Raw genomic sequence first — 17,122 nt, 5'->3', positions numbered from 1 at the left:
ATTTTTTTTAGTAGAGACGGGGTTTCACCGTGTTAGCCAGGATGGTCTCGATCTGCTGACCTCGTGATCCGCCCGTCTCGGCCTCCCAAAGTGCTGGGATTACAGGCTTGAGCCACCGCGCCCGGCCGTTTCTTCTTAAGTTTCAACATTTTGGCGGCTGTAGGGTCTGGGGCCCAAAGCCAGCTTTTGAGGGACTATGATAATTATATGTATGTTTTTCATTTTATGAAATCTGTGGTCATTCATCTAAGACCCTTTGGGGCCTATCAATTATGGCTGAAAAGATAACAATGGGCTCCTTCATTTCCAAAAACTAGAAGAGGTGATAGAAACAGGATATTCTTAACTACATATAACCTAGTGATTTGTTAGTACATTTTTAGCATTCACATTTTTAAATAATCCTCTGTATTATTGATCTATGAGAGTAAAGTGCTGTGAATACAGACTGCTAAGAATTTTTCTAAGCGTTTGTTTTAAAGAAGTGGTTCCTGGTATACACTAGATGTCCGTTAGCCACTTGAGAGTCTGATGAAAACTGTGAACTCTCTTCAGAGAAAAATACACATACACAGGCATTTTGAAAATTTCAGGGGTTAAAGGAAGATTTAGGGATACTCCCCAAGTATCCTGAAATCTCAGATTAAGAGTCCTTGTGGAAGATACAATTGCTTTTGTTTTATTATTCTTTGAATCTTTAATTTTTTAAATACATAGTACATTCAGAACTCAGGAATAGAAAAGGACAGTGCAGCGAACATTTTCCCTCCCATTCCTATCTCTTATACTGTGTACCTAACTCCTCTCCACAGGCAGTGACTGTGAGTGATTCTTCCAATTTTTGTGTATCTTTCCAGATATTCTCTGCATATTAAGCAAATGTTCATGTATATTGTTTCATTTTCCCCTTTTTTGCACAGATAATAGCATATTATACATAATCATTTTGTACCTTGCTTTTTTCAGTTGATATATTCTGGAATTTATTCATATCTGTATAGAAAATACTCCCTTTTCCTTTTTATAGTGTATAGTTCACACTGTGTGGAAATACAGTAATTTATTAAACCAGTTCTCTAGTGAGGGCATTTGGCTGTTTTTCATCTTTCCCTGTTAGGCCGCAGCAAATAACTTCCTACACAAATTTGCACATATACCTGTAGGATACGTTTTTAGAAACAGCTATGTGCTTTTGTAATTAGATATATTTCAACGAATTGTCCTCCACAGAGATTGTACTAATTTATGCTTTGGCCTAAGACCAGCACAGTGAGTTGTATCTTTTTTGGATCTTTGATCACTTGATAGGTGAAAATTCTACTTTACATCTCTCCTAGTTTGACTGAGTTTGAACATCCCTTAAAATATTTGAATCATTTATATTTTTTTCCTGTTAAATGCTTGTTCACTTACTGTTTACCCATTTGTTTGTCTTTTTTACCTATCATAATTGTAGGATTTAGCTATTTACATACTAGAGAAACCTGTTCTGTGTGATATAACTTGCAGTTATTTTTTTCCCAGTCTTTTACCTTTTGGCTCTGCTAATGGTAGTTTTGCCATGCATTTTTTTTTTTAAGGAGTTGCATGTATTAGTCTTTTAGGACTTCTAGGCTTTATGCCTAGTTAGAAAGGTCTTCCCCACTCAAATTAGAATTCTATGATTTTTTAAATTTCAGTCTTTACATTTAAAACTGTGATTCTTATGGAATTTATTCTATAAAATGTGAGGTCTGGGCCTAGCCCTAACTTTTTCAAAGTGTTCACTGAATAATTCACTTGCTTCTTCCAGTGATTTCAGGTAGCTTTTATATAAGTGAATTTGTTTCTGGATGTTCTATTCTATTCCCGTAGCTGCCTATCTTTTATGTATTAATGCAAAACATTCTTATAATTTGTCAGGATGTATAATGTGTTTACACTTATTTTTTCAGAATTTCCCTGGCTATTCTTGCTTATTTTTCCACATGTGTTTTAGAATCAGCTTATTCTAAGAAAAAGCCTGTTAGCATTTTTATTAGGATCATTCAGCCTAGAAAGACTTGACATCGCTATGATGTTGACTCTTACTAACCAAAAACATGGAGTATTCTTTTTCTGTTTTCCTATAAGGTATCTTAAGTTTTCATTTTTATCTTGAGATTTTAAAAGTTTTCTTCTAGATATTTTATCTTTTCTGTTGCCATTGTAAATGGGGTCTTCTTTTCCCATGTTTTTGTTTGTGTTAGAGATGAAAGCAGAGCTATTGCTTTCTCTTTGGACCTACTTCCTTATGGAATTCTTTTATTTTTAGTAGCACTTTATCATATTATTTATAGATAGATTATGATGCTTTCTTTTTAATGTTCCAACATTTTTTTTTTCTCTTTCTTCTCTAATTGCATCGGCTAGTGCTTCCAGAACAGTGTTCACTTACAGAATTAGGGTCTTAGTAGACATCCTTTTCTGTTTCTGACCTTAGTTGGAATGCTTCTAATGATTCCACGTTAATCATGGTGCTGACTTTTTAACTGAAATAAATGTATGTTATCACACATTGAGGATTTTTTTATTGAGTTTTATATTGATTTTTAAAATGGATGTTGAATTTAATTGAATGCCTTCTTAGTGTCTATGGATATGGATCATGTATTTATGGGTTTTCATCCACACTCATGAGTGAGGTGGTTATTGATGAGCTTTTCAGCTGAACAGCTACACCACGGTATATGCCAAGGGACCTTAGACATTTTTACCGCGTATACTCTGTGCTATGGAAACCTTGTCTCTCTCACATTTACTGCTGTATCCCAGCTTCTAAAACAGTGCTGACACGTGAAAGGTGTGTGGTATTTCTTTTTAATGATTTAGTAAATTAAGTTGGTAAGTTTGGATATTAGATTTAACATCTAATATCTTTCTAAGTCAGCAAATTTGGGAAGCGTGATTCTTTGCATTTCAAAAGGATTTTTGTTTTCTTTATGACAGTATTTATTAAGAGTTCTTTTACATAATACATCTTAATAAATTTTAAGTATAGATTTATGGGTAAAATAACTCAGTAAAGTAAAATAATTCACACTGTACTTTAAAGCCTTCTGTGTGTGTACTATACTAAATATGGTAATACAAACTTAAGTTCCAGTGTTTACTAAGTAGAAAATATGGGCAAAGTATTAAACCTCATTATGCCATAATAAAGATACAGAGTGCTGTTCTAGGCAAGACATAATCATCACGCTCCTTTTTGTCACCTAAACAAGAAAGCAAGGATCGACTTAAACTTTTCTCTGAATTTCTAGTTAGTGTCTGTGGAATTTCATAAACTGAGAGTTCATGAGGAGAAAACTTACGTTGTACTGAGAAATGAACCCTTAATGCCTTTCTCCTTTAAAATGTTTTGACTAGTTCAGCCTTTGATATTTTATCACATTTCTTTGAGACATTGTAGAGTGTTTTAATGCTTGAGAATTTCTGAAAATCCTCATAATATCACACCTCAAATAATTTGAGGAGATCCATCTCCTTAACTCATAAACCATAACATTACAGGAAATTTAGAAGTATGAGAAAAGAAGAAAATAAATTATTGAAGCCTATTTATCTTACACATCTTTTATCAACTACATATAGGGCTTTCCAGTCTTTTTTCATGTTTCTTGTTTTAATCATTATATGTCCTGTTTTCTTTTCCCTCCAAACTTTGTATCATGCTTTTTTTTTTTTTTTTTTTTTTTGGCATTCCTACCTCGTGTGTTTAAAAAAGAAAAAAAAATGCAAACTCAGGCTTAGAAAGACTGGACTGATTGCCTAGCTATTAGATAGTGGATAGTTCCTTTGTTTTTAAATCACCTGATTCAAATCCCCAAATAGGTATACATGTGAATTCCTACAATTAAAATGCCTGAATACTAGAAAATGTGGCACTCTATAAATATTATTGATTCAAGTATTAGGGTGATGCCACAGATCAAATTGTGGGAGTAAAATATTCTATGGCTATACAGAGAAAGATTTTGTTCATGAGTTTCAGCAATGCACAAGTACATATTTAGTTATAAATTCTAAATAAATAGTAGTTGATTTTTGTTTATCTGTCATTTTTTTATTATTTCAATATGTACTTTTCTTCTCTTGATAAAATTCCTGAATTAAAAATAATATCTAAGACAGAGTTATGATCAAAGCAGTTACTTGTAATAATTTATTAATGGTGTTCAAGTATAGGTGGTACCCATAGCTCCTGCTATTGATTTTTTAAAGGAAAATTCTAAATGACAGGTTTATATTTTAATGTGTGCTTTTAAGCATCTTAATTATCTTATCAGAGTTAAGGTATTTTGAGAATATTTTTACAACACCTGCCATATGTTCTTCATTTTGTTCCACTAGAATATCTTAAGATTCACTTTTTTGTGTGTGTTTTCACTGTACATTGTTTTCAACTTCTTGGTTGAGGTCAGCAGCATGCTGCAGTTATATAATAGTAACATTAAAATTGTACATTCTTTTTAAAGTTACACTTCAAAAATTAAAGGGGAAAAAGTATTTCAAGTCAGGGTTTATCACAAAGTTTTTCTAGGTCTGTTTTATAGCAGGGAAAGAGTATGCCAAGTTGTTAATAAATGGGCATGCATTACTCTTACATTCTTAAAATTGAACTTGATCAGTTGTGAGGGACAGCTTACATCTAGGCATTGCCTAAAAATTGTTTCTGTTTGTTGGCTTTACTTATAGAAAATCTTGATTTTTTTTCATTACTTTATATTTTTATTCTTTGTTTTTCCTGATAAGCTGCCAAATGGTGTCACTTACCACACTGGGACATATCAAGACCGGTTAACAAAGCTACAGGATAATCTTCGCCAACTTTCAGTTCTCTTCAGGAAGCTGAGATTGGTATATGACAAATGCAATGAAAACTGTGGTGGGATGGATCCCATTCCAGTCGAGGTAATTTTTTGTGATAGAGGGAGGATGAATATAAAGTGTGAATTAGTGTCAAGACAGTTACTCTTTTTCCTCTCTCTCTTGTTTTAGCAATATTTCCAGGTTTTGAATTTTATTGGTTTTCCTTGGGGCCACAGAAGATGAAAATGTGATATATATGCATAAAATACTACTATATTTTTACATTAATAATTTCTTGTAGACTTTGACAAGCTTATAGTAATTTTTGTTATTAGGAAGAAATAGTTTTCTGTGGCAATTTTTATTACTGTCAGTGTCTCCTTTTAATTAAGTCAGGAATATTTTTAGTAGGAATTTTAATAGTATATACTTTTAAGGTGGTTTTCATGAAGTACTTTACAGATAAAATATTATTTTTATTATTATTAATTTAGATTTTATATTTGGCCCAGTGGAATCACTGTATTTTAAAAAACGTACTCTCTAAATTTCATCTTGGGTCCCACCTATTTAGTTAATTAGATATACATTTCTGTAAGTAACCCTTTCCTGTTGACAAATTATTTCTCTGCCACCAAAGGAAGCTGGTAAAAGATGACCAGAGAAAAATTAAACTGCAAAAATGCCTAAAAAGAAGGGGTCAGAGATGTGGGAGAAAGATCAGAAATGTGGCCTGCATTGTCAGATGCTGCAGAGAAGTCAAGGAAAATCAGGAATGAAAGCTGTCCAGTAGATTTTGCTAGATGAAAATTGTTGGTATATTTGAGTAGAGCTTCAGTGAAATGGTAGCAGCACGAAGTCTGATCGCAGTCGGGTGAAGATTAAGCAGGAAATAAGAAGCTGGAGCCGGCAAGTGGATGTCAGTCTTTCGAGAAGCTTTGAAAAAAATAAGAGAGGAAAGCAGTAGATGAAAGGAGAGATGAAATCGAAGGTTTGGAAGGGGAAGAGGAGCTTCCCCCCAAATAGAAGAGACAGGAACATGTTAGAATAATAAAGGAAGAAAGCTGTAGGGAGAAGTTGGGAGAAGGGTGTATAAATAATGAAGACAGGAGGGCAGTCAGGCCACAGGGATGGAGACTAATCGTCTTCAGGAGGAAGGACAGCTCTGCATTGAGAGAGAGAAAACAAAGAAAAGTAGACATGGGTGAGTTTATATATGTCCCAAGAATTTTAAGAAGTTTTATCAGGTGAATCCTAGTTTTACCAGTCATTTACCTTTGGCCTATTCCTGCATTGGTAATACACAATAGTAGAGGCTAGGTGATTCCTGAAGTCTGTCCCACTTATGAGGTAAATTCCATCACTAACCGTGCATACTTAATTAGGACTCTGCTAGAAGTTTCATTGCTATATAAATTTGTTTCTCCTACAAAGAAAAAGTTCTCACAACTGAAAAAACTTAAGACATCTAGAAGTTTGCATAGACTCTGAAGTTTTAGTTTGCAAGTTAATGACATTTATATAATACAGATCCGTGAAGTTCTTTTCTTTTTATTACAGATGAAGGAAAGCCTGTTTTATCTATCTCAATAGACTACAGATCTCTTAGGGGCAGGAATCACATCTTGTTTGGCATTAGTTTTATAGTGTTTCATAATTAAATATTTGCTAATTGAATGAGCAGGGTTTTTTTAAATTTTCATTTTACTTTATTTTATTTTTTGTTACTTCTCCCATCTTCCTGCTGGAAGTATTGTTTAGTTATACATGACAACCAATGTTATAAAGGCTGTTTTGCAAAAGAAACCTGAAAGGGTATTGTGTAGAATGCATTGAAATGGTCAACTATTAAAGCTCTTATTTCAGGCTATCACCTGAATTGAAATTTATTTTTACACAAATAAAACTATAAAAATTGACTTTAATCTGATATATTCTCTATACCAGTGATTAGAAAACTTGAATTATATTTTTGACTTTGAATTTTTGTTAATCATTCCCAGCAACTCATTCCATATGTGGAAGAAGATGGCTCAAAGAATGATGATCGGGCTGGCCTACCTCGTTTTGCTAGTGAAGAGAGGCGAGAAATTGCTGAAGTAAATAAAGTGAGTTGTTAGTTTTTACATTTTATGTTTTAGAGTTATTGATAACAATTACTAGGGAGTCTGATGTAACTCCAAAACATAATTTGAATTATCAAATTACATGAAGTCGTTTCTGCGGCAAACTTAACCTATTTAGAATACAGCCAAGAACTGAAAGGTAAGCAGAAATGCTGTCTGAATAGTCAGAAGAGAAATTGCAAAATTCATTCGATAAAGCTCTTAGAAGAGCTCCTCAGATAGTTAGTCACAATCCATTTACTTTTTTCTTTTCTAGGCAGAATTCTATCTTTCTAGCTTATAGCATTTTTGGAGCAGCAAATGATAAAAATTTACAAATATGAAATGTGAATGTCTCAACACCTGAATAAAAAATTTAGAGAACTATCCCAGCATTATTCTACTCCAGCCCCACCAAAAGCTTCTAACTGGAATGTATTTATCACTGAATACTTTCAGAAGTTCGGAATATAATGTTCAAATAGTTCTTGTGAAACAGAGAGAAATAGGGAAAGGTGTCCGTTCATTCTGTGGTGGAAATGTGGCCCCAGCTTAGCAAAATATACCGGAGATAGCATAGTGAATAAAACTATCAGCTTCACTCTTTCACTGACAAATATAGATTGCCCCTTCCTGAAATTCTTAATTCTAATTAATAGAACTCACCAGTGTATTAATAATCCACCACAAGCCAAAGAGTCTTCTGAGTTATATGAAGATTTTATAGTTCAATTTGTATGTATAATACATGATGTCAGTAGACTACCTTGGAAAAAGATTTTCTCACATGTCAAAAAGACATCAGATAAAATTCAATACTGTTGCTGATTCAAAGGACACTTAAAACTATTAGCAAGACAGTGTTTTTTTTTTTTTTTCTTTTTCTTTTAGATAAATAGCCAACATTTTTCATAAGGTGAAATATAGAAGTATCCTTATTAAAGGATACTTCTTAAAGGATTAAATACTCCCTAGTAATTTCACAAGCATGAAACAAGATGCTTTATACCACTATGTTTAATATTATTTTGGAAGTTATAGCCAGTACAAAAAGACAGTGGATAAATGACAGTTGGGAAACAGGAGTTATTATGTATGAGCTTGTTAGAATGATCAAAGAAACTCAACTGATGAACAACTAGTCTATAAGAGTTCTGTAAAAGGGTCTAAGACAGGACTGATACCATGCCCTTATAATGCTGTAAACCTGCTAGATTATAAGATTCTATTGACTCTTACAACAATTAATATTTAGTAGATAGGAATTATGTCAATCATGTGTGTGAATAAACTTATTAAGATACATAAAGGAAGCTTTGAATGATTAAAAGAACATATAAAGTTCTTGGATGAGCAATACATATTATAAAAACACCAGTCTTGATTACCTCACAGTTTTAATACAGTAACAATCCAAATCCTAATAAGAAAGCATGCAAAAATAATAGGATTGTAGTGCAATACCAATCAATAAACAGATCCAGATAAAACCCAAATGGGATTTTTTTCTTGAAAGTATACAAAAATATCAAAGAAAATGTTGATAAGTATGACTAATAAAGCAGAATTCTTAGCTTCAAAAATTAAACTGTAATATGAAGCATATTACACAAACAGTAATTAGGTGTGTAATACTGGCACAAGAATAGGCAGATTAGTAAAATATCTAGCCAGAAAAACAGCCTTCTCATTGTACATGAGAATTTAATATGACAGAAGAGGGCTTGTGTGAAAAATTAGTCTTTAGAAATAGAAACTTTGGGGGCGAAATTAAGCTAGCTTTTTACATTACACCATATATCAAAATGAATTTCAGAGTTGAAAATAAGACCTGCAAAACAAAATATTGAATAATTTTTTAAGTATTTTAAAACTCAGAAGAAAGGAAAAAGATGGATAGATTTTATAAAATAAAATTTTGCAACTTTTTTAGAAGGTGAAATACATATTTAGGAAACTATTTCCAAAAAATCTGATTGTAATGAATGACAATCATAATAAAAATCTCACAGTAAAAAACTGGTAGAGGGTGAGGAAGAGATTGGGGACTTTTAGTTTAGATCTTGAAAAATAACTGGTATTTGATAGTCTAGATGTATGAGACATTCATTTATTAAGACATGTTATATGTTTCTGTTGATAAAATATGTATTACCTCAATAAATGTGTTCTGCTTATTTTTCTCTAATACGGATTTTTTTATAAAATATAATTAAATATGTATATAAATAAAATACCATTATAATAATAACTTTGGTTTCAGAGTACCACATGTGTAACTAATGTAAATATAGTTTGTTCTGTACCATAGAGGATTTTATAATATTTTGTAAAAAATAAAGTTGTACAAATTCAGAAAGATACTTTTTCTAAATTTACATTTCTCTTCAATTTTCATGAAGTTTCTCTTTTTTCCCAATATGATAACTTAGAAATAACGTGTCTTTGACTTTTAAAAATTCTCTTTTATAATCAAAATATGGTAATTCTTTGGCAGCATGTAACCAAAAAAATTCTTACTAGCTACTGACATAGAGTTTTGTGGATGTTAAGTAAAGGAGATAATTGAAACAAGGATATGATGTATACAAGGGCTTCTCTCTCCACATGAGGATTTAGCTCTCTACAGCCTCTGTCTCCTGGACCCACCTACATAATTGTTTCCCTCAAACCTTTCAGTGCAGTTATATCATATTTGGGATTCAGTAAATAATCTGTGTCATATAATTATGGCTTCATAAGTATTGTTTATTGCTAAACCACATAGTAAACTAGGGTCACATTTCCTTGGTTGAATAATTTTTTGTTTTTCTGAAGTTAATTCTTACCTCTTTAATTTTCTAAAATTTTAGTTAGTTTTTTGTGCATCTCAGTACGATTTTCTAATTTTCCACAGACAGAATCATTAGACAGTTTCGTGGTTCTTATCCCATCCTCCCAAGTTTTCTTTGATCTTGTAGGTCTGGATGGAATGCTGGCTAGGCCTGCTTTTTAGCTCTGGGACTTTCCTTCACCTCTTCTGTTGGTTTCACCACTTCTTCAACTCACGTCTTCCTCTTTCTTGGTTTTCTTCCTTGTTGGTAATGTGCATACATCAGTGACTTCTTTAGAAGGAGTGCAGACACTTAAATTTTGAGTCCTTACATATTTGTCCAGTTCATAGTTTGGCTGGCTATAAAATTCTATGTTGTAAGTTACGTTTCCTCAGAAATTTGAAGGCATTCCATAAGCTAGTGTAGGGTTTGGCAGACTTTTTCTTTAAACGACTAGATAGTCAATCTTTTAACCATTCCTCTAGTTTTCGTCCCCACGGCTCAGCTAGTGCCTCTGAGATGGTCTCTGTCTGTGGTTCTCCATGGTGGATCAGGCCTATTCTCAGTGGCATCCCTCTTGCATGCCCAGGCCTTCTCTGAGTCACTGACCACTCCCTCTTTACTTTTCATCTTAAAATTTACCTTGCATCTGCTGTTGTGTCCTTTCTAATCACTTTTCCCTGCATCAGTTTATAGCTTTTTTTATTCCTCTCCTGCCACACACTCAGTAGATACACAATGTTTCTGAAAGTTTGTGTATGCTTATGGAATGAAAGTATTTTAAATTTTTTTCCCCATTTTTACTTCTGACATTGAGATCTCTTCCTTTGATTAAATGACTTGGATCTGTTCTAAGTGCTTTTAACTTCAGTTTAAAACATGTTTTAGTTAACGTGATATCAAACTGATGGGTTATTACAAAGAGAAAAGAATCAGCTTAGGTATTTTAAATAAACCAGGTTTAAAGCTAAACTCTATTTCTGTGGGAATTGCTTTTTAACAGACAAGTTAGAGGGAAAGTACCTTCTTGAGTATCATGGGGAAGAACTCATTTGATGACCTCATAACTCTCTTTGTGTGAATTCTTCTATCTATATTTTGAGAAAGCACTGAAGGATTAGGTGGTGGGCAGAGGGAAAAGATGGGAGAGGGCTAACATTTGGTTAACTTAAATTTAAATCACAAATAGAGAAGGAAGAAGAGAATAAAATTAATTGCTAAAAAGCAAACAAGTAGTTTTTTTTTTTTTTTTGGTTGTTTTTTACCAAAAGGGGTTTTTAATTCATTCCTTTAAAAAAATTATAAATGTGAATTAAATGTAGCATATTCTATTAATAGAATAATCTTATGTACAATTAACACCAGCTACTGACATAGAGTTTTGTGGATTTTAAGTAAAGGATATAATTGATACAAGGATATGATGTATAAAAGGACTTTCTCCACATGAGAATTTAGCTCTCTACAGCCTGTCTCTTCTGGACCCACCTATATAATTGTTTCCCTCAAACAATTGTATTTCATTCTTTTCCTTCAACTTATTTAAGCTCTGTGTCTCCATTCTAGAATATAAGATTAAAATATATGATTAAAATGTTTAATTCTTAAAATATTGAGCTCATGATCCATTTTTATATATATAATTTTTTTTTTTTTTTTGAGACAAAATCTCACTCTGTCACCCAGGCTGGAGTGCAGTGGCACGATCTTGGCTCACTGCAACCTCTGCCTCCTGGGTTCAAGCAATTCTCCTGCCTCAGCCTCCTGAGTAGCTGGGATTACAGGCATGCATCACCATGCCCAGCTAATTTTTTTGTGTTTTCAGTAGTAATGGGATTTCACCATGTAGGTCAGGCTGCTCTCGAACTCTTGACATCGTGATCCACCCGCCTCAGCCTCCCAAAGTGCTGGGATTACAGGCCTGAGCCACTGCACCCGGCTGATACATCTTTTTTTTTTCTTAATGGCACACACACCTGAGGGTGTTTCTCATAGTGAAAACTGGCTATAGATGATAATGTCCTGATCTGATTATTTAATCACATAGATGCTATTAAAAATAAACAGTTCATTGATTGATTTGACAACTATTTATAAATAACTACATTCATAAACTTAAGTTTTTGTCTCTCAATTATGTTAATCCATATTCTTATGTAAATATAGGTTTGCTTTTTTTTAGTTCATGCAGTTAGTAGGTGATAGATTTTTAAAGTTCACAGAATCTTAGCTAGTAACACTAAAACACTGAAAATACTTCTTACCTATTATGGTGTGGAGTATAAAAATGCATAATTTTTAATAATGGCCATTATTAAATATCTTTTTTTATACAAAGAGGAGTTATTTAAACAAAAAAAGTTTTGAAATGATTGCCAATAATTTTTGTTTACTTGCATATTTTTTTTCCATTCTTGTAGGTTTTGGGAGAAGCTTTTTGATTTGGCGTTTGTTATTTTTTCTTCAAACATGAAAATATTTAAATACTTGTGTGCCTGCTCTCTGCCAGGCATTGTCCTCAGTACCAGAATTTCTTCCATGAACCAGCTGGATGTGTTATCTGCTATATACTCATTTCACATGAGTGGACAGGTTTCTTCTTGGAGAACATAAGACTCCAGTGGAAACAAAGCAGCACCTGTTTCATGTTCCCATTTCATGTTTTAATGAATATTTACAGAAACAAAAGCATTGTGCCATATTTTTAATACATTGGCATTTGGTCGTATTAAATAACTTAGTTGCTTTATAGAGCTGTGTAATCTGTAATAAAATTATATTCTTTGCATTCAATTAAAAATATTCAGAATTTTATTACAATGCATATCTTCTTTTTGTTCTATATAAGCTACATAAAATAAGTAGATTTTTACCCCTCAGTTGACCCTCACTTAGTCATTTTCAAAACATTATCATATCATTGTGTACTCATACTGATGGTGTGTTTACTATTTAGTCCTTATGGTCTGTCTGGTTTCTAACAATGCAAAAACCACCAATAACTATCCTGATGCCATGAAACTTGAGGCACACGATTTGTAGTCAGTATTTGATGTAAATCATCATAAGACAATATGGCTGGTTTTAATAGTCAAATTCGTGGTTTATTTAAATACTTTCATTTTCTCTTAATATGTCCTGGAATCCTTAAGCTGAATACCCAAATAAAGGATGGATACTTGTTTGAGACCACATTTTTTAGGTGCAGGGGTGTCCAATCTTTTGACTTCCCTGGGCCACATTGTAAGAAGAGTTGTTCTGGGCCACACATAAACTATACTAACATTAATGGTAGCTGATAAGCCCCCCAAAAGAATCTCATAATGTTTTAAGAAAGCTTATGAATTTGTATTGGGCTACACTCACAGACGGTCGGGGCCACATGCGGCCTGCGGGCCACAGTTGGACAAGCTTGCTTTGGGGGCATCAGAATGAGTTTTATTTTGCTTAAGGCTATTTTCTTGATGGGAAAATGAAATTGAAAAAGATAGTAGGTAGTATTTACTACAAGATTGACATAATTGAGTCCATGCATTTAGAAAGTAAAGCGTTTTTTGTCAAGTGTCACAGCTTTTGTGTGAATATTAAATTACATGGTATGAGTTAGCATAAACATTTTTTAAGTATTTAGTCCACTTACACATTCACCTGTTAATGTACGAAATTGGGCACAGCTGATGGATTTTGAGAATAGCAGCTGTCAACCTCTGTTAAAATCAATCAGTGGCAAGATATATATATTAAATCCTATATCATGTCATGAAAATTTATTTACAGTTTAGCCGCTAATAAGCATAAGTGTCAGCTTTGTTGTTGATCATTTTTATGACATGTTTTGACTCTGGATATTTTATTTGTATGTTAATTTTTTAAATTTAAAACATTGTGGCATCTTTGAGAAATGCTATCCCAAGAGCCTTATATGTTAATTATTTAAAAATTTTCTATTCCCTAGTACTGAATATTATCTTGAAAATACCCTGCACATTCTAGTTCTTACTTTTTTAAAAAACAATTATGAGGCTTAAATTAAAAAGAGTACCAGAATGTATGTTTCCAAATGAGGATTAGTCTTATTGGTAGGTTATGCATTTATTTCAATGGTGAAACCATTGTGATAGCCAGCTGCAAGCCCTGAGTTGATATTGATTATAAAGTCTCTTTTTAACCACCCAGATGACCAATTGTCATCTTACATATGGGTATGCAGAAAGTACAACTGGCAGAGACCTTAGATTTTATAATCCAATTACATAAATGAGAAAACCGAGGAGAAGGAATTTGTCTAAGATCAAATACCAAGTTAGAGGCAAAGTTGGAACTGGGACTGAGATTGCCAGCCTCCCAATATAGCACTTTTATATTCCTCTGTTTTGCTGCTACTCTTGATTGCTGGCAGAAGTGTTGGTTTCTTGGTCTCTGTGATGAAAAAGACTTTATAGGCTTGGTTATTCTTCATCTTTCCCAGCAATTTGAATCAATTTTGTTAGATATGTACAACCACTTAAATAACAGACTATCACATACTCATGGTAACAGAATATAGAAGATATGTCATCTGAAAACTTGTACAAGGGAGACTCACTAAAAATACCAGCAGTTTCTGTTTCCCGAAGACACTTGGAGTGAGCTTTAGAGTCAAGCCCTGTGTACTGTATAGTCATGTTTTTCTCTGACTGCATCGTGTTAGTTCTCTTTTCAAATGTGAATTAAATTTAGTTATGAAAGATTATTAAAGTCTCTGTAAATTGATTTTCTATTTTCCAATAAGAGTTTCTTGGGCTTTCCTTTTAGCCACCTATTTCTTGTTACTTCCCTAACTCTGAATAGAAGCAATACAAGCAACTTCATTTTAATTTGCTTTTTAATGAAATCAAAATTAAGATTTTTAGGCCTCTTTTTAATAAGCATACACTAATTTATCTAGAGGTTGTTTAATATAGTGTCTTAAAATTAAATATATTATCTCCAAATGTAATGTTTCCAAGGGGTTATTGAATAATAGTGATTATTATTATAACCAGTAAACACTCTGACCAGAAGTTCTCTATTTCTATCTTGTTTTATCTAAGCAGACATTTACCACGTAGGATTTGAAGAAAGAATGTTTAAAAAGAAGTTTACAAATCTTAGTCAAGTAGAATCCAAGTATAGAGATACAGAGACACATGCTGTGCACATTTCAGGCATTCAGCAAATCTTAGTAGAAAAGATTGCGTTGGGTGCTCTGCCATTTGTCTTCAGTTTTTAGAATTAGAAGGAGATTGCAATTCATGCTACAGGCAAACAGTGATTTCTGCCACACTTTTGAAAGACTGATTGCATGAGGCATTGTATTTTTATTATATTTTATTTTCTGTGTCAACAGTTTACATTTTGTGCCTACCAGTAACATTTGTTGAATGTTTACTTATGTGTCAGGCACAATTCTAATACTTGACATGAATCAGATCATTTAATCTTCGTAACAACTCTTATGAGGTAGGTTCAATTATTATTTCCATTTTTCTGAGGTGGAAACTAAAGTACAGGGAGGTTAAAAAAGTAGGTCAGTGTTATAAGTTTCATAGTGAAGGATCTGGCTGGGTGTAGTGGCTCAAGACTGTAATCCCAGCACTTTGGGAGGCCAAGACTGGCAGATCACTTGAAGTCAGAAGACCAGCCTGGCCAACATGGCAAAACTTCATCTCTACTAAAAATACAAAAAAAACTAGCTGGGCGTGGTGGTGGACACCTGTAATTCCAGCTACTCGGGAGCCTGAGGCAGGAGAATCGCTGGAATCCATGAGGCTGAGGTTGCAGTGAGCCAAGATTGTGCCACTGCACTGCAGCCTGGGGGAAAAAAAAGTCATAGTGAAGGATCTGAACGACGTCCAGAGATCTGGCTGTAGAGTATGGGCTCTTGACCATTAGGTTATACTGCCCCTTAGAAAACCTGTATGCTTATGTTTTAAAACAAATAAATGTTTAGCTGATTTATTTATTTATTTATGGTGGAGGTGGAAGAGTAAGCAGGGCCTGGGGTGGGCCTGGAGCCATAGACCTCTGCAGGCTGAATTTTTAGAATTCAGGATCCCTGTCAGCGAATATTTAAGGCCAGAAGAGGCTTGAGACCATCTGCTTTATAGGGTTATTTAGCTCAATTTCTGTCTGGATCATTACGGTCCTAACTTACGACATTTTAATCTTCTAACTTCATGGTCTATATTTCCTGAAACATTTTTGATAAATTCTTTTGTTTCTACAGAAACTCAAACAGAAGAATCAACAGCTGAAGCAAATTATGGATCAATTACGAAATCTCATCTGGGATATAAATGCCATGTTGGCAATGAGGAACTAAGCTGATATTTAAATTTCCTGCTTTACACATGTTATACCGTTGTTTTTTTCCCTCAAGTATTTTTTTCCCTGTGAAGAAGGTTATTTATCTGCTTTTATTTTAGTCACTAAAACTAAAGTTTGTATTTTTACATTGTGATTTTTACATTAAAATATTCATTAACTTTTTTTAATGCTATTAATCTTATGAAAGATTATTGTAATAAATTTTGATGGGGTTTGTATTTTGGTTAATCTTCATGAATTGAATAATTGTTTTTTTAAAGCAAAATAAAGCTTTTTAAATAAGTTTTTAAATTTGATTAATGGATTTACTCATTCCAATAAACCTTTTAGAAGAAAATTAAATATTTAAATATTTCTGCAGATAAAAGTATCAAATACAGTCAGTCTGTATACAAATTAAAATTAAAGATATTACCATTTCAGCTCAAGTTTTTAAATTCAATTTTATTGCCAAGCCAATTAAAATGTATATTTCTATGAATAGATGAAAATTTATCTTTAACATATTCTTCAAGTGTTTGGTCTTAAATGATCTGTCTCTAAAAGGAGAGAAACTAATGATCTAAGGACAACACAAATTGAAATCACACCTGTGTGCTTATCTGCTCTGCTTTAAGCTAAGAAGCAATCACCTAATTTTTTAGGTATACCCTAAAGTAATCATAAGTGTGTTTTGGAAACAGTACATGTGTAGGGATTTTAAATGAGATACTTCTATATGACAGGTGATTTTTTTTTTTTTTTTTTTTGGCCTGTAGTCAATCCTGTTTAGGTCTCCCTGTGGGAGCTGATCTCTCATATTACAAATAATATATTCTCAAATAAAGAGTTGAAGTCTTCTCAGAAAGGACTTTTCCAGCTTGATTCAGAAGGCTTTTCCTATCTGGCCTCAGTTCTAACTCTATGAAAAATATTGTTTGGGCTTTTCCTGTAAAAGTTTCTCTGGAAGCTAACACAGGAAACTGTAATAGACATCCTCTGGGGAGGGGAAGTGGGTGGTTGACAATCAGAATTAAGAAGGCGCTG

General features: G+C 33.1%; 1 protein-coding gene across 3 annotated transcripts in view; it reads left to right on the top strand.

Annotated features, from left to right (window-relative positions):
- MED30 (mediator complex subunit 30) overlaps positions 1–16,390 on the top strand; it is a 19,889-nt gene extending 3,499 nt beyond the window's left edge. Inside the window, exons 2-4 of one of the 3 annotated variants that reach the window (XM_011941084.1) lie at positions 4,774–4,932; positions 6,834–6,938; positions 15,996–16,383. In XM_011941084.1, coding sequence (XP_011796474.1) covers positions 4,774–4,932; positions 6,834–6,938; positions 15,996–16,091 — 360 coding nt within the window. In that variant the 3' untranslated portion in view covers positions 16,092–16,383. Of the gene's footprint in view, positions 1–4,773; positions 4,933–6,833; positions 6,939–12,168; positions 12,488–15,995 lie in introns of those variants that run through there. The other 2 variants (XM_011941085.1, XM_011941086.1) reach the window with 2 other exon arrangements.
- Positions 16,391–17,122: the final 732 nt, after the last annotated feature.

The sequence above is a fragment of the Colobus angolensis genome, unplaced genomic scaffold (genome assembly GCF_000951035.1).
Source record: "Colobus angolensis palliatus isolate OR3802 unplaced genomic scaffold, Cang.pa_1.0 Scaffold198, whole genome shotgun sequence".
Classification (NCBI taxonomy): Eukaryota; Metazoa; Chordata; class Mammalia; order Primates; family Cercopithecidae; genus Colobus; species Colobus angolensis.
This window is presented reverse-complemented; position numbering and strand designations above follow the sequence as displayed.